At 40.4% G+C, this 18166-nt stretch overlaps 1 protein-coding gene across 1 annotated transcript; it reads right to left on the bottom strand.

The window, feature by feature from the left end:
• Nucleotides 1-13883: 13883 nt before the first annotated feature.
• Nucleotides 13884-17833, bottom strand: LOC306912781 (uncharacterized protein). Its single transcript, XM_079489240.1, has 3 exons — nt 17690-17833; nt 16802-17125; nt 13884-16541 (listed from the first exon to the last, which is right to left on the bottom strand). The coding sequence occupies exons 2-3, from the start codon at nt 16869-16871 to the stop codon at nt 14701-14703; spliced, it is 1911 nt and encodes a 636-aa protein (XP_079345366.1). The 5' UTR covers nt 16872-17125; nt 17690-17833; the 3' UTR covers nt 13884-14700.
• Between the last annotated feature and the right edge of the window lie 333 nt (nt 17834-18166).

The raw sequence follows: 18166 nt of genomic DNA, 5'->3' as shown, positions 1-18166 counted from the left end.
CACAGTAAGCTGAATTATAAATAGTGTGAATGGAGTTTCTAGGTGAAAGTGATTTTGACGTGCCACTATCTGCCATTATACATTTCTCACATTTAAAGCACTATATTTCTAAAACTATGAAACATTTCAAAGATTCCTTTTCAGGCAAACATGTCCACCGTAAGATGAACCTAAATAGGTTTGAATGGGGATTCTAGGTGTAAGTATGTAGGACTAGTAGCATGCCAAAGTTATATATTTTTTCGGACGGCATACTATAGCATGTCGTTTTTCATGATTTTGGAGGATTTGAAAAAAATATGAAAATCATGAAAAAACGACATACTATAGTCCATGGTTTGGGACGGCATAATATATTATGTCATATTTTCATGACACTATGTCAGAGCCAGGACTTGAACCTGCAGCCTCCTGATTACGAGGCAGGCTCTGTACCCAGTGAGCCAATGTGCATGCTGTTCTTAAAAGGCCGAATAGATAATGACAGAAGAACCAGAGACGTGTTTCCATTGTGGTTCATAAACATTCGAGCGTCTAGAGATAAACAACAGCAAAAGAAACAATAGACAAATCTCCTGTTATTTTATTTTTTTGTATTTTATTTTTGTATCAATGTTGTACTCAAAGGGAACAGCAGACTGCATTGTGGCAGGTAGCAAGTAGATCAGTGACTTAGCACACTGGCTGCATGATCTGGAGATAGTGGGTTCTAACCCCACTCAAATCTTTACTTGCCAAAATATGCCATTGACCCCCATTCTGAATTTCTCAAATTTAAAAGCACTATATTTCTAAAACTATGAAACATTTCAAAGATTCCTTTTCAGGCAAACATGTCCACCGTAAGATGAACCTAAGTAGGCTTGAATGGGGTTTCTAGGTGTAAGTATGTAGGACTAGTAGCATGCCAAAGTTTGTGCTATTGCCATTGAGAATGCATTGGGCGTTAAAGTGAAATAACTCAGAAACTACAAAACATTTCAAAGTAAAAAGTTCCAGCATGTGTCTCCACAGTAAGCTGAATTATAAAAAGTGTGAATGGAGTTTCTAGGTGAAAGTGCTTTTTTGACGTGCCAATATCTGCCATTGAGCCCCATTGTAAAATTCTCAAATTTGAAAGCACTATATTTCTAAAACTATGAAACATTTCAAAGATTCCTTTTCAGGCAAACATGTCCACCGTAAGATGAACGTAAGTAGGCTTGAATGGGGTTTCTAGGTGTAAGTATGTAGGACTAGTAGCATGCCAAAGTTTGTGCTATTGCCATTGAGAATGCATTGGGCGTTAAAGTTAAATAACTCAGAAACTACAAAACATTTCAAAGTAAAAAGTTCCAGCATGTGTCTCCACAGTAAGCTGAATTATAAAAAGTGTGAATGGAGTTTCTAGGTGAAAGTGCTTTTTTGACGTGCCAATATCTGCCATTGAGCCCCATTGTAAATGTCTCAAATTTGAAAGCACTATATTTCTAAAACGATGAAACATTTCAAAGATTCCCTTTCAGGCAAACATGTGCACCGTAAGATTAACCTAAATAGGTTTGAATGAGGTTTCTAGGTGTAAGTATGTAGGACTATAGTAGCATGCCAAAGTTATAATTTTTGTATGTAATGTTTTCCAAAACCACCGCAAACAAGTTTGGCTCTCCCCCACCACTAGGGGGCGAGCACAACTCGTTTGCGATGGTTTTTGAAAACCATATGCCCATCCCTATAACACCATGCCAAAAATCAAAAACTTGTCACCAAGTGCACAATCTTGTTGATTTCGGACGAATTGGGATGGGGTGCTGGGAGCAAACATCACATAACAGCAAGTGTATATGTATATATATATATATATATATATATATATATATATTATATATATACACACACACACACACTGCCTTTATTCCAAGGCGCTTTACAATGATTGTGCGTTGCATTCACACACACATTCATACACAGATGGCGGAGGAAACCATGCAAGGCACCAACCAGCACATCGGGAACAGTTAGGGTTGACACTAACTCTGGGGCAGGTCGGGTTCAAACCGGGAGGTTCCCAAGCGGCCGCTGTTACCTCATGAAACACAATGAAGCTCAAGAGTGTCTGCCCTTTGAAGGGTGAGTGTTTGTGTGTGTGTGTGTGTGTGTGTGTGTGTGTGTGTGTGTGTGTGTGTGTGTGCGTGCGTGCGTGCGTGCGTGCGTGCGTGCGTGCGTGCGTGCGTGCGTGCGTGCGTGCGTGCGTGCGTGCGTGCGTGCGTGCGTGATAAAATGAGTACCACGTATTGAGGGGTATAACACTGAAGCAGAGGGAATTATTGCAGGAAAATATAATCAATAATGCATTCATGATGCAATTTCCACTGTACAAGACAACTAAAATAGATATGGAACCTGCTACAACCCCTATAGTTAAACTTATAATTAGGTCCATGCAGCTGCATATTCAGCCAGCCCATTTATGGACGACTTAAAATTGCTGATATCACAAAATGTCTAGAGTTCAGAGCCCAAACTATATATTGAACAGATGTTTCATAAATGGAGTTGACATCAGACTGCAGAAAGACTCAAATGAAATGGAGATGATGAAGGGGGAAAAAAAGGAAAAAAAAGAAATCCTGGAAAACAATGTAAGAGCGTGGGCTTGCTGCCACTCATATAATTATTTGAAATCATAGAGCATTGTTCTTCTCAAACAGAAATACAGGGGCTTCATGAGGAAAGAAAATACGTGGTCATGAACTCTGTTGATTGTGTTGAATAATGATAATAAAAAGAAAACTATCCTTAGATGCTTCTCTGTGTGTGTGTGTGTGTGTGTGTGTGTGTGTGTGTGTGTGTGTGTGTGTGTGTGTGTGTGCGTGCGTGCGTGCGTGCGTGCGTGCGTGTGAGCACAGCACAGCCTCTCTCCATCCTTACTAGTTGTGTTCTCAAACGTGCTTGTGCCTCTAGGACCCCCAAATTGATATATACGTATGTGGCCTCGGACCCCCCATCTGAAAAGGTTTACACGTTTTTTAAATTGAAATGTACTTTTAAATACTCAATATTTTTTTCACAATAATAATTAAAAAACTAAAAAACATAATACAAGCTCATATTGTGGCACGGGGTGATGTGCTTGAGCCTGTAACCGAATTGAATCATGGATCTGCCGGTCACTACTGTACTTGACTAACGGGAACAAAGAAAATAAATCTATAAAAATCACCCTTCTCCGTGCAAGGCATTAGCATATTATTCATGACATCAAAACATCTCTGAGCAATAACAGGATTTGAGGTTCTTAACCCAATAAGACCGGATTCCGATTCCACAAATGGCTTCTAAATCAGTGGCTCTCAAACTTTTCCGTGCCAAGAAAGGACCCCCAAAATGCATTTGGCCGTGCACCCGCCCACCCATCTGAAAATATTTTGTGCCATTTTTTGAGAACCACTGATCTGAACCGCTGTTCTACATCCCAAGCGTGTGTTGCTTTTGTTCTATAATATATAGATTTTAGCTATATATTATATTAGGAAAAATCTAAAATGACACAGAATCGTTCCCTGTTTTAATGGATTAGAACTGAATTGTTCCATTGAAAGTATAGCCATTACACAGAGAGAGAGAGAGAGAGAGAGAGAGAGAGAGAGAGAGTGAGAGAGAGAGAGAGATTATGCTTTTCTCCTCATCATTCATGCCGCATCCACTTGATCTGATTCCATATTGTTCTTTTCCTTTAGGTCTGCAGTGTGAAAGCACCATTATGGAATACCAAAAGGCACCAGGACCAAAGTGAAAAGTCCCATTAATAAAGGAGAGATTACTTTTGGTCGCTGTCAAAGCGCGCGGGCGCCTGCTATAAAGGATTGATACTCTCTCATTAAACTGGCCCCTTCAAAGGTCCTTATACGAACAGTAGGTTCTCTAAGCGGGGCCCGGGGACCCCCATGGGGTCCTTGATAGACGGCCGGGGTCATCCCAGCTTCAGCATCAACATCAGTTTCAACAACTTTGGCTGTTTGAAAATTGACGGTCTTTTCAAAAATGTCTGCAAGCTCGAACCACATATCTGAGAGCTTTTAGCTGTTATTACAAAAAAAGAAGAAAAAAGAAGAAAATGTGAAGAAGATTATATTGTAATAACACAAATCATGTATGGTGCTATAATTTAATAAATTATACATTCCATTCTCTATATAATTGTCCAGCAAGACATTATTAAAAAGTCAAAAAAGTGTCTGCCCTTTTTTCATCTTTCTAATTATTTGTTCGACCCAAAATGTTTTGTTTATTGTCATGATTTGTCAGGAGCCGAGTTGGCGTTGTCCGAGGCTTTAAATACATACTTTCTGAAACGTCTATGGGAAAAAAATGAATGGGAAAATCTCTTCCGGGCCACTCGTCGGGGGCGTCGGGTGACTGCGACACTCTATGGTGAAAAGCAGGATTCAAGTTTCTTTATTAGGCCAAAACCCTTGGGACGTATACAATACCATCTCGTTTTCGAGGGGGTCCCGACTCCCGACATACGTGGCACAGCCATTACGTGTTGCTCACTTGTTGTTGTGTGAAGCATCATTCAGAATGCAGCCAGGCTGTCTTTCCTCTCTCAGGGTCAGCGAAGCGGGAGAGATGAGAAATGACTCATTAGGCCCCCCTGGCTTCATTTTCACTTTTTCCTCGTTATAATCGAACACGCCCACGTCTGTCTCGTCACAGCACAGGCGTGTAGACATGTATGGACACACAACGTGCACACGTCTGTCAGCGTGCACTTTCACGGATGATTAGTGGAGTCTCCCCACTCACACGCACGCACGTGTATATATATATATAGCTGCTGTTTTTAAATAGCCAAAGTTTAAGTAGGGCTGAAGTGTATAGTTTTATAAAAATTTAAAAAAAATGCCTGTGGAATGTGGCATAGCCTATAAGTAAAAGTATTGAAATTTGTACCTCGCAATTCACCCTTTGTCAAGTCCCTCCCGTGGTTGTGCCCCTCTTCTCACCCATTGGTTGCCGTTTCGTGGTTGGACAAAAATCCTTTCTCTGCATCACCACTACCACTGTAATAACGTGTTTTTCAGTTTCTTCGAATTGATAATCTGTGTATTGTAATGGGTTTTGAAGATGCAAATACTAACTGTCTCGACTGCATTCACATGAGTCACCACACAGTAGGTTTTCAGCTGTTGGTTGTCTGTCAGATGACCTATTACTAACTAGACCATAGGACCTTGTTTGACCATGTCCACTTGACCACACCTCCAATGTATTCTCTCTGCTCTGTCATTGTATAAGAGAGAGAAATGTAAAGAGCTCTGGAGGCTTGCATACGTGCAGTCTCCCTGGAACTGGTCTGGACCACTCCTTGTAATAATAAGGAGTGACATTGTTTCAGTCCACTCTCTACCTTGATTATTTCTGAAAGACTCTGATGTGAGTTCTAAATAATCCACCACAGTATCCAATTCTTATTTTAAACTTGGTGTCAGTAAAAAGGAACATCACAGTGCAGCATGGTGACTGCCTGGGCATATCATATTTGTTTTTTTTGTTTTTTCCAAGAATAAGGATTTAGCAAATTCAACATAAACAAGGCGGAACCAGGGCGGAACAAGGCAGAAAGAGCCTGCTGGTTAGCCAGTCAGGGACCAATCAGAACTTAGGCTGAATTGTAAGTACAGTAGGTCTACTTGAGTAAATGTACTTTGCACCACTGTGTAAAACTGAGATTCTCTGTATTTTTCTTTTTTTTTTGCCAGTGTCTGAATGGAATGACATACAGTGCAGTGCAGCCAGCCAAACTCTGACATGACAAATGTTTCTGGGCATGCCACACTAATTAGCTGCCATTCATAATTGATGACAATATTCCGAATATAAATAATAAATGTCAATGTAATTTTATTTGAGCTGTTTTGTCATTTACTCTTACCTGAGGCTGCATGCTGCTGCACTCGGGCTGCATGTAAACATGACTCCATAATTGCCCCATGATTTTTGCCATACACTTGTATTTAATCATGTTAAAGGGCAAGGAGAGGATGGAGTTATCGCCTGGCTCCCCGTGCAGGCACTTTGCAGCGTGTGTGGGTACACTAGAGCAGGTGTGGGCAACTTTGATGATGGAGAGGGCCACTAATAGTTCCACACTCACTCCAGAGGGCCACATTGCATATATACTGTGACGTTATTTGAGCTTGTAGATCTGCTATTATTGCTATATTTGAATTTCAAAGAAAGCAATGTTTCGGTCACTATAGGGACCGAAACGTTGCTTCATTAAATAAGACAATACTCTTGTGCCGAGCAGATACAGTGTGCGGGTGTACCTTATTGCTTTCTTTGATGTCCACTGGCCTACGCACCTGTGCATACGCCTGAGTTTTCTCCTACAGTTGCTATATTTGAATTGAAATCCTGAATTATTTTTTCCTGAACTCCTGAAAAGTATTTTTTTTATTTAATTTCAAATGCCTTTCAAATGCCTTTAATTATAGTTGTCAGTTAACTTTATGAACTGAATACAAATTCACTGGGCGAAACAAAAGACAATAACATTTTAATACTACTTATTAAGCTGCTAATTTAGACTGAAGTAATTCAAGCGGGTCATGTTTGCATGTTTGGAATTGTAACAGCTGAAATCAATAATATAATCAGTATTCCGATATTAAGTGAAGGTGGGGGCTGCATGTCGCCCCCAGGCTGCCAGTATCCCATGTATGCACTAGAGCAGGCCGGGGTCTTCAAGGTTTTTCAGGCCAAGGACCCCTTAGCTAAGACAGAGATGAAGAAGGGATACATATTACATAGTGGTCTTCACAGGTCCAATTTGACCAACCCGGCCGTACCCCAATAGACGCGTAAAAACTTTACCCAGAACCGAATGGACCCACCGCTATTTTAAGAAATTCTAGCTCAGAAACGAAAAGTACAGAGTGATGTCGGAACCGGAGTCCACGAAAAAGTTTGAGAACCACTGAAGCCATTCATGGAATCGGCCTCGCAGGTCTTACTGGGTTAAGAACCTCAAATCCAATTATTGCTCACAGATGTTTTCATTTCATGAATATGCTAATGCCTCGCCTGGAGAATGGTGATTTTTTTTATTGATTAATTTTCTTTGTTCCCGTTAGTCAAGTACAGTATGACCAGCAGATCCGTGATTAAATTCAGTGCGTTGCTCAGATGCCATTTGCATTATTTTTTTGACTGGCAAACATTTTGTTTTAGATAGAATTGGTTAGTAGATTCAGTTCTCTGAGAAACACTTCCCTCCTTGTTCAATTTTATGTATAGCCGGTTGTTAAACCGGCTAAAAAAAGAAAAGGGAAAAAGAGGGCAGTGCATTGCCTGCTTATTACATCACATGCTAAATAAAGAAGCACGTTTCAAAGACACTTTGAAAGCGGTGGGAGATGGAACCTTTGAGACTGATGGAGACCGACAGAACTTCTCTCTTTTCCTTCGTGTTATCATATGTGACGGTTCTTTAACAGGTGAGATATTGTTTGGTTCGTGGTGATTTGTTTTCAGCTTAGATCTCAAAGGGGAGCGCTCAGTTCGACACCGAGTTCTAGGTTGTTTCATGAGGTCGTGCTTTCTGTCATACATATATATACGATTTGTATTTTCAGCACAAACGTCAATTCAACGATACCTGAATATTAAAGATGGAGTGCCGTGATTTATTATTCTAGATGACTAAAGCGCGTCACGCTGGGACATGTTGTGAGCTTGTGTTTTCAGTATGCAACCAAGTGTAAAATCAGCCATACAATGCCATAAAGGCCTGCCAAAATACATTGTTGTCCACAAAATCATCTGTAGATTTAGCCGACTATAAGATCTTATGATATTTAGTAGACTAAAACAAAAACCTTTGAGATGACTAAAATATGACGTTTGAGATGACTAAAATAGCACGAAAACTAAAACATTTCAGATGACAAAAAATACGAATAAAACTAAATGAAATAGTTGCGACCGAAGGTCGCAGTTAACTATGGAATTGTGCATTTCCTGTCAGTGTGTGTGTTGATTGGTTGGTCAGGATGAGAGAGCACGTGACATCACGTGACATCATCAGGGATGGAGCATGTGACATCACATGACATCATCAGGGATGGATATCCCTGATGTCATCAATATAATATTAAGATCTCCATATATGGAGCTGAGCTGTTCCAACATTCCATATGTTGATCCTTCCCCATCCATCCTTCCTCTTCAATGTCTCCCTTTTGACTGATACCTGCAGTCCATTTAAACTCTAGACGGGCCCGCCCCAAAGTTATTAGTGCAGCCACGCCCGGCAGCCGGCAAAAACTAGAGTTCTTAACAGGCCCAGGACCAAATTAAGATCTTACCCCCATGCCAAAGCGCCAGTGCTCACCCAGCAGTCTGCTGTCACCCAGGCGGATATGTTGATCTTACCCCCATGCCAAAGCGCCAGTGCTCGCCCAGCAGTCTGCTGTCACCCAGGCGGATATGTTGATCTTACCCCCATTCCAAAGCACCAGTGCTCGCCCAGCAGTCTTACACAAGTATACAAAATGTGATTATGTGCACTCATTTCTTCCCTGTCACAGACAATGTGTCTAATTTAAAATGTCTTGAAAAATGTCCAATAAGAAAATCCATTAACAAGTTAAACAAAATCGATCTATACATACAGCTGTATGGTCACAAAAAATATATATACCAAAGGCTTTTCCACAAACATCATGATCATTTGGGTTTCTCTCCAGTGTGAATTCTCTGGTGGCGTTTAAGGTGTGTAATTTGAGAGAAGCGGTGTCCACACTGATCACATCCATATGGTTTCTCTCCAGTGTGAATTCTATGATGTCTTTTAAGGTTTACTATTTGAGAGAAGTGTTGCCCACACTGATCACATCCATAGGGTTTCTCTCCTGTGTGAATTCTCTGGTGTGTTTTAAGGCTTGACATTTGAGCGAAGTGTTGTCCACACAGATCACATCCATAGGGTTTCTCTCCTGTGTGAATTCTCTGGTGGCTTTTAAGGCTGGACATTTCAGAGAAATGTTGTCCACACTGATCACATCCATAGGGTTTCTCTCCAGTATGAATTCTCTGGTGGCTTTTCAGGTTGGACTTGTCAGAGAAATGTTGTCCACACTGATCACATCCATAGGGTTTCTCTCCAGTGTGAATTCTCTGGTGGCTTTTAAGGCTGTGCATTTGAGAGAAGTGTTGTCCACACTGATCACATCCATAGGGTTTCTCTACAGTGTGAATTCTCTGGTGTGTTTTAAGTCTGGACATTGTAGGGAAGCGTTTGTCGTATCTGATAGACACGAAACACTACGAATTACTGTACAGAGACACTTAACCAAAAAGCTGGAGAGCAAGAGAATTGTGACGGCACGACAGAGCAGATTAGATGTTCCTCAGAGATTTATTCAGCAACACAGCATAGCACAAATACAATTTCGGATCAGTGGAGAGTTCTCTTTGCGTTATTTCAAACTCTTATGGCTAAAAATGTTACAGAACAATGAACACATCACATGGACCCCTCTTCTTGGAGACCCACATGAAAACTGCCGTCACTTCGTCAACTTTCGACAAAGCAAAGACCACATCTCAGCTCGTACTATGCGCACAAACAAAGAAAATCGCATTTTAAGCCCTAGAGAACCACAAAGAGTAAAATTAAACCCTCTTTAAACACTGTAAATATTCCGGCTGCCAATTGCCCTGTAATTTAATCACTATCCTGACAAGTAATCTTAAACAATGAATAATGGAAAATGATTAGTAAGTTACAATTAACTGACGTTTAAACAAGACATTGCCGCTTTCAGCCCCATTAGAGCAGTTTTGATATGCAATAACATACACGTTTTTACTAATAAACTCTGCTATCACAAGGCTGGTACATAGTAAATGAACACAATATCAAAATAAGTCCCTGACTTATCCTGACCAAAAAGATAAAAAAGAAAATAACATTGAAAAGCCAGAGTTTAACTATAATAACACGTATTCTCTCCATATCTCTAGGAAAACACCTATTTGATTCACAATTAGGCTACTTATGAACCAACTTACCTAATTATACGACAAAACATACCAACATGAGGCCTATTAATTCATGTTGAAACAAACACGACGCACAATTTTGTAATCAGAAAGAAGGAATGTCCATCTCCCCTCTGATATGAACAAAGAAAAGGAAAGTTCTTCTGTATGCCGCTTTCCGTTACCTCGAAAGTTCGCTCAGCTGCAGATCAAGTGAGTGAGTGAGTCCGTTCACCGCTGTTTTCGCTGAAAGTTCTCATAATCACCTCCCCCCTCCCAGCTCTGAAACATCAGAGATGGGAACACTCGTGAAAAGGCAACACCTCCATCACAGACCCCACACGAGAAGGTCTGCGAAGGCCCTCAGCTTATGTTGTCAGTCGGCAAGAAAAGCCAAGCCGCGCTGCCCCGTGCTGCGTCGCTCCTCCGCACGCCGTCTCCCGTGCCGAGGTGATGATCGAAGGCCCCTCCGTGTGGCTGTCGCTTCGTCGACCGCACCGCTGTCCACCCGTCCGCCGGCTGGATAGTGACACAGGCCGCCGTTGCCGCGCAACACTCCTCATCGGTGGTCCGTCGTCATCATCGCCCTCGTTCCGCTGGAACTCGATCGTCGCCGTTCACAAAACTCGCAAATTAGACTGAATAAAAAAGCCGCTGATCCATCTTCATCTGACGTGAAAAACACGCCAACATGACGGGTTTCTAAGGCATCATCTGTCGTATCTGATAGACACGAAACACTACGAATTACTGTACAGAGACACTTAACCAAAAAGCTGGAGAGCAAGAGAATTGTGACGGCACGACAGAGCAGATTAGATGTTCCTCAGAGATTTATTCAGCAACACAGCATAGCACGGCATGCACCTCCGGACAGCCTGACGCCGTCCGGTGAACTGACCAAATGACATAGAAATCTCATGGTTTAAGTACATTTTCACAAACAAGAGGTGAGAATAAAGGCGTGTTCACAGCTCTTCTGAAGACAAGATGCTGACCCTTTGATCAACCATTCCAACAGTGACCACTTTGAACCCCTGTTTGATTGCCCTAGGTGTGACTCAGGATCTCAGGCTCAAGACAAAAGGCACAGTAAAAACAAACCATCGACACCCCTGACCTTGAATATCAATAGATCAAAGACAGACTTTGGAGACGAACTGACTAGTAGTTTGCCTAATTAAGTCAGCCAACTTTAGTCCTACTGAATAAACAGGATCACCAATTCACCATATGCCCAAGAACATGAGATATTGTAAGAATTATTGTTTCCAGATTCCACACGTTTTCCACACTGATCACAGCAGTGACATTTTTGCTTAGCCAAGCTTCTTTGTTCATTCACCTCTGGTAGAACAGGGAAGCCAGACTGATGCAACACTGAATTGGAAAGAAAAAGGAAATGTTGTTTAGAGGCCTTCCTGGACTTAAAATAGCAAAAACTAGTGTAGAGGTAATGTACCCAATTATCAATTTCGCATCCATTTATATTTCGATTCCACAATCGTTTTATATTCTAGAAAAGACACAAAACTGGTAGTCAATGCTAAAATAAATCAAAACAAACAAATTACTAGATAAAAAAAAAACATCCTTATGGCATGCTGTATATCCATATAGACACAGTAAGTAACTTACAGAGGTCTTGGTGATCATTGGGTCCTCTCTGTTGAGCAGAATCATTTGAGGTGGCGTTGAGAGAGTCCATCTTCACTTCAAGCCTGGAGTCCACAGTCAGATGAGATCAGAAAGTATTGATATCCTGAACGGACAACTACAAACTCTTTTTATACTAGAGAGCCTGAGGTGGAACTACTATCTGCTTGGTGCTGATTGGCCAAAGAGTGTAACAATAGAATCATCAGCCACCAATCATAACAAACTGCTGCATGTGCTTCAACCCTCTCTGACTCCTCCCCCAGGTCATGCTCTATGCAACATTCTAGAAATGAACTGCTAACTGTGAGATTGCTTTGTAAGCTTCATATTTAATATATGAATATCTATATCCAATATGGAGTATCTGACTATCTGGATAATATATGTACAGTCTAATAATATTGAATAAGTGGATATTAATGAAGTGTTACTGCATGCAGCAGAGGCATTATTATATGATTGCTCCATATTATTTCAGTAACATACAACCAGCTCTGGTGAAGAAACAACAAGAAAAAACAGTTTTCCAAAACTACTGTTTTCAAAACACAAACTGCCACCCACCCCTAAAGTATTGCAAATAGACTTCATGAATAGTACACAAGTACAAACAAGTATACTACCGCACACCCTGTACTTTTATATTTTTATTTGATTAAGTTGCAATGTAAGTTCAATTAGTTTCGACTTTAGAAGACAGTGGTGGGGTTTCTGTACAGGACTGGCCAAGGCCTAACAACAAATGAGTATATTGTCAAATCCTCAAAGTCTCGTTGCAAATTGTGCTCTATTGTTCTCATTTAATTACTTATCTATATTTACAGTGAAATCCCAATGTGTAGGCCTGTGTGCAGAAACATGTGTCAAGGCATTATTGACTCATGATCAGGATAAGTCGGGATAAATCAGGATAAGTCATTATCTGTATAATAATTATATATCCTATATCCATCATTACATTGTTATTAACAACAGAGACACAATAACAGCAACAACTGCATTTGTGTAAACCAGGGGTGTCAAACTCATTTTGGGGCAAGGGCCACATTGCGTGAAAGGTGACTTGATGAGGGCCGTGGCCGGTTGCAGCTCACGTGCGTTGACTTACAGTTTCACTTGGCTTTGTTTTCTAGACTGTTTGACATAAATTGACTTTATTTGTATTACAGTTGTAGGCTACAAGACGTTTGGTATGAGAGGTGGAAAAAAGACCCAATAAACCACTCGAAAATAGTTAAAATCATTAACCATTAATCATCATTATTTTATCAAAAATATCCAAAATGGCAAATTGACATGTAGCCATCATTAAATCTCTTTGCTTTGACTATCGTGCCTATATTCCTCACTTGGTAAGGGAAATTAAACTCTACTGAGCTGTAACAACTATGGTTAGCCTCTCCATGTCCTGCTGTATCAGAGTGTGAGGAGAGTAATCCACAACAACTCAACTAGTAGTTGAATAGACTGTTAACGAGCCCATCAGTGACAACATTCCGCACCTGGCTAGAGACAAAGCAGTCTACAGCAGGGCCATTAGCGGGGCAGGTGGGGGAGGGGGAGTAGCAGCGTTGTTTCCTTTTTGAAAATCATCTCGAGGGCCGCATTGGACCTCTCCCTGGGCCGCATGCGGCCCACGGATCACCAGTTTGACACCCCTGGTGTAAACCATGGACAACTAAGTCTTTAAGTCATTGTTCAGGTTGTGTTGCTCTGAGGGAATGAGGAGCACTCAGGTGTGTGGAATTAGTTTCAATAGGGTTGTGATGACTGCACTTTTATTCAATGTTTATTCAAATGCTAAATAATGAACAAACCCCACATTCTTTCCCCAGGTTAAAATGTAAACAGGCTAAATGATGATGGCTGATGATTCATTCACTGTAGACAATGTATTCAAATACAGAGATTAAACGTGTTAATGGTCACTGGTTGTCTGGCATTGGACAGATCACCTGTTAATGATCACATTATGGATGAACTGAGACCATTTTACACCTCTTTGACTCTGAGTTTCAACAGAACTACTGAAATAGGTCTATCACACCGAACTTATTATTATCCTTTGTGAAATGTTAAAGGTGTGGTAACTTGTAAGGGATATCTTTTGTTAAAATATGGACCAGTACTATGAAGAGAAGTACTGTGAATTTAAGAACTTATGACACACTATTTCGTTCACAGGTTTTAATTTAAAAAAAATGCTCACATGTGCTTACCACATATATCACTATAAAATACATTAGGCCTATATTCATAAATGTGTGCTAATTTCTCTCTCTCAGTTGGAATGGAGACAAATCTGAAATGGTAACCAGATAATTGGCCATTTGAGAACATGATCTGAGTAGGAAAGAGAGATAATACATCTTGTGATGTCAAAGTGCAATGTCAAACATAAAAAATATTAAAAAAAAGGAAATAAAAGAGCCTCATCAAGTAGAAAAAGTATTGTACCAAAAAAATGAATTTAAAGTAATAAAAATCACTCACCCGCAAACATGACAATCAGTCACCAGAATACGGGTGTTTTCAATTAATCTGATGAAAGGAGATGTAGTTCGCACACCGGCCATGGAGAAGAGGATACAACGTTTCGACCCCTTCGGGTCTTCGTCAGGATATGTTCAATGAAGCTAACATGGTTAAAATGGTGTTTGAAAATACAATGGGAAGCTTGTATATGGACTTCTGTTAAAATGGCCCCAAACTGTGAAATACCCCTTTCATATATTTGACCAATGGCTGTAGCCATAATATATAAGAACGTACACAATATGTATTTTGTAACACGTTTTTTTTTCATCCATACTTACAACACATGTACAAAATGTGATTATGTGCACTCATTTCTTCCCTGTCACAGACAATGTGTCTAATTTAAAATGTCTTGAAAAATGTCCAATAAGAAAATCCATTAACAAGTTAAACAAAATCGATCTATACATACAGCTGTATGGTCACAAAAAATATATATACACCAAAGGCTTTTCCACACACACATCACGATCATTTGGGTTTCTCTCCAGTGTGAATTCTCTGGTGTCTTTTAAGGTTTTCTATTTGAGAGAAGTGTTGCCCACACTGATCACATCCATAGGGTTTCTCTCCTGTGTGAATTCTATGGTGTCTTTTAAGATTTCCCATTGTAGGGAAGTGTTGTCCACACTGATCACATCCATAGGGTTTCTCTCCGGTGTGAATTCTCTGGTGTTTTTTAAGGTTGGACTTGTCAGAGAAGTGTTGTCCACACTGATCACATCCATAGGGGTTCTCTCCGGTGTGAATTCTCTGGTGGCCTTTAAGGTGTGCAATTTGAGAGAAGTGTTGCCCACACGTATCACATCCATAGGGTTTCTCTCCTGTGTGAATTCTATGGTGTCTTTTAAGATTTCCCATTGTAGGGAAGTGTTGTCCACACTGATCACATCCATAGGGTTTCTCTCCTGTGTGAATTCTCTGGTGGCTTTTAAGGCTGGACATTTCAGAGAAGCGGTGACCACACTGATCACATCCATAGGGTTTCTCTCCTGTGTGAATTCTCTGGTGGCTTTTAAGGCTGGACATTTCAGAGAAGCGGTGAGCACACTGATCACATCCATAGGGTTTCTCTCCTGTGTGAATTCTCTGGTGGCTTTTAAGGCTGGACATTGCAGAGTAGCGGTGACCACACTGATCACATCCATAGGGTTTCTCTCCTGTGTGAATTCTCTGGTGGCTTTTAAGGCTGGACATTTCAGAGAAGCGATGACCACACTGATCACATCCATAGGGTTTCTCTCCAGTGTGAATTCTCTGGTGTTTTTTAAGGTTGGACTTGTCAGAGAAGTGTTGTCCACACTGATCACATCCATAGGGGTTCTCTCCGGTGTGAATTCTCTGGTGGCCTTTAAGGTGTGCCATTTGAGAGAAGTGGTGACCACACTGATCACATCCATAGGGTTTTTCTCCAGTGTGAATCCTCTGGTGTGATTTAAGATTTCCCATTGTAGGGAAGTGTTGTCCACACTGATCACATCCATAGGGTTTCTCTCCAGTGTGAATGGTCTGGTGTTTTTTAAGGTTGGACTTGTCAGAGAAGTGTTGTCCACACTGATCACATCCATAGGGTTTCTCTCCAGTGTGAATTCTCTGGTGTTTTTTAAGGTTGGACTTGTCAGAGAAGTGTTGTCCACACTGATCACATCCATAGGGTTTTTCTCCAGTGTGAATCCTCTGGTGTGATTTAAGATTTCCCATTGTAGGGAAGTGTTGTCCACACTGATCACATCCATAGGGTTTCTCTCCAGTATGAATTATCTGGTGGCTTTTCAGGTTGGACTTGCCAGAGAAGTGTTGTCCACAATGATCACATCCATAGGGTTTCTCTCCAGTGTGAATTCGCTGGTGGCTTTTAAGGCTGGACGTTTGAGAGAAGTGTTGTCCACACTGATCACATCCATAGGGTTTCTCTCCAGTGTGAATGGTCTGGTGTGTTTTAAGTTTGGACATTGTAGGGAAGCGTTTTCCACACTGATCACATCCATAGGGTTTCTCTCCAGTATGAATTCTCTGGTGGCTTTTCAGGTTGGACTTGTCAGAGAAGTGTTGTCCACAATGATCACATCCATAGGGTTTCTCTCCAGTGTGAATTCTCTGGTGGCTTTTAAGGCTGGACGTTTGAGAGAACTGTTGTCCACACTGATCACATCCATAGGGTTTCTCTCCAGTGTGAATTCTCTGGTGTGTTTTAAATTTGGACATTGTAGGGAAGCGTTTTCCACACTGATCACAGCAGTGGCATTTTTGCTTAGCCAAGCTTCTTTGTTCATTCACCTCTGGTAGAACAGGGAAGTCAGACTGATGCAACACTGAATTGGAAAGAAAAAGGAAATGTTTAGAGGCCTTCCTGGACTTAAAATAGCAAAAACTAGTGTAGAGTTAATGTACCCAATTATCAATTTAGCATCCATTTATATTTCGATTCCACAATCGTTTTATATTCTAGAAAAGACACAAAACTGGTAGTCAATGCTAAAATAAATCAAAACAAACAAATGACTAGATTCTTTTTTTTTAAAACATCCTTATGGCATACTGTATATCCATATAGACACAGTAAGTTACTTACAGAGGTCTTGGTGATCATTGGGTCCTCTCTGTTGAGCAGAATCATTTGAGGTGGCGTTGAGAGAGTCCATCTTCACTTCAAGCCTGGAGTCCACAGTCAGATGAGATCAGAAAGTATTGATATCCTGAACGGACAACTACAAACTCTTCTTATACCAGAGAGCCTGAGGTGGAAGTGTAAAGTTCAACTCTGTCCCACTCCAAAGGACATACAAGGACGCAACTCCAATTTCCAACTCAATCCAATGATTTTTTATTTTCCAACTTTTACGCTCAGTGTTGGCTTCATTGGTGATTGGCTGGTCATTTCAGTTAGGTTGAAAACCTTCGAAAACAAAGAAACAAAAGATTAACAACATTGCCCAACAACAAATGATAATCCTTTCAAACCAACAGGTTATTTTTAACCATTCTTGATTTTAAACATTAAATATTCTTAAATAATCAAATGTCTTTAAACAATTAGTGTTCTTAAACAATGAATGCCTAAATCAAGTCTTTTAAATTAACTTATTAAAGTCAACATTTTAAACATTTCAAATTACTTCACCTTTAAACATCTAGCATTTTAAATTGAATAAGTAGTTAAAGAAAATAGCTGAACTTAAGCTTGTAGATCAGCTCTAATTGAACAAGGCATTTTAAACCTTTAACATGAATTGTCCATATTTTAGTAGTCTTTTAAATTCTTAATCATTTCTAACTTGGTCTTATTTTGTAAAGCGATACTATTAAACATAAATGAAATCCAACTCTCAATCAAGTTAATGTGTTCCTTCCCCACTTCAGACTGAAGCAGTTGAAGCTACTAAACACAATTAGCCATATTTAACCACATCAAACAGTACATACATAAGTAAATAAAACAATACAATACAATATCACCGACCATTGGCATCTTTGGAGGTAGAACCCAAGAGTTGTCTTTGCTGTTTGCATCTGGTGTTTGTTTGAATGACTGAAGCTCCATTCCTTTTAAGGTGCTCCTAATCAGGTAACGAGCAGCCATCTTGCTGCTGCATTCTGGGAGATGTAGTTTCTGAGGTGTGAGATGTCATGCTGACCAGATTTTGTCCATTTCTGAGTTTTGACTCAACAGGAACTACTATCTGCTTGGTGCTGATTGGCCAAAGTGTGTAACAATAGAATCATCAGCCACCAATCATAACAAACTGCTGCATGTGCTCCACCCCTCTCTGACTCCTCCCCCAGGTCATGCTCTATGCAACATTCTAGAAATAAACTGCTAACTGTGAGATTGCTTTATAAGCTTATTTAATATATGAATATCTATATCCAATATGGAGTATCTGACTATCTGCATAATATATGTACAGTCTAATAATATTGAATAAGTGGATATTAA

This window comes from Electrona antarctica, assembly GCF_951216825.1.
Source record: "Electrona antarctica genome assembly, chromosome: 20".
Lineage (NCBI taxonomy): Eukaryota > Metazoa > Chordata > Actinopteri > Myctophiformes > Myctophidae > Electrona > Electrona antarctica.
This window is presented reverse-complemented; position numbering and strand designations above follow the sequence as displayed.

What these genes read in the sequence shown, in the direction of transcription:
- LOC306912781 (XM_079489240.1), bottom strand. Translation starts at nt 16,871, where the DNA reads ATGGACTCTCTCAACGCCACCTCAAATGATTCTGCTCAACAGAGAGGA. An exon ending in CAATGATCACCAAGACCTCT is followed by an intron (nt 16,542 to 16,801) that starts GTAAGTAACTTA and finishes TTTCCAATTCAG; the next exon opens with TGTTGCATCAGTCTGACTTC.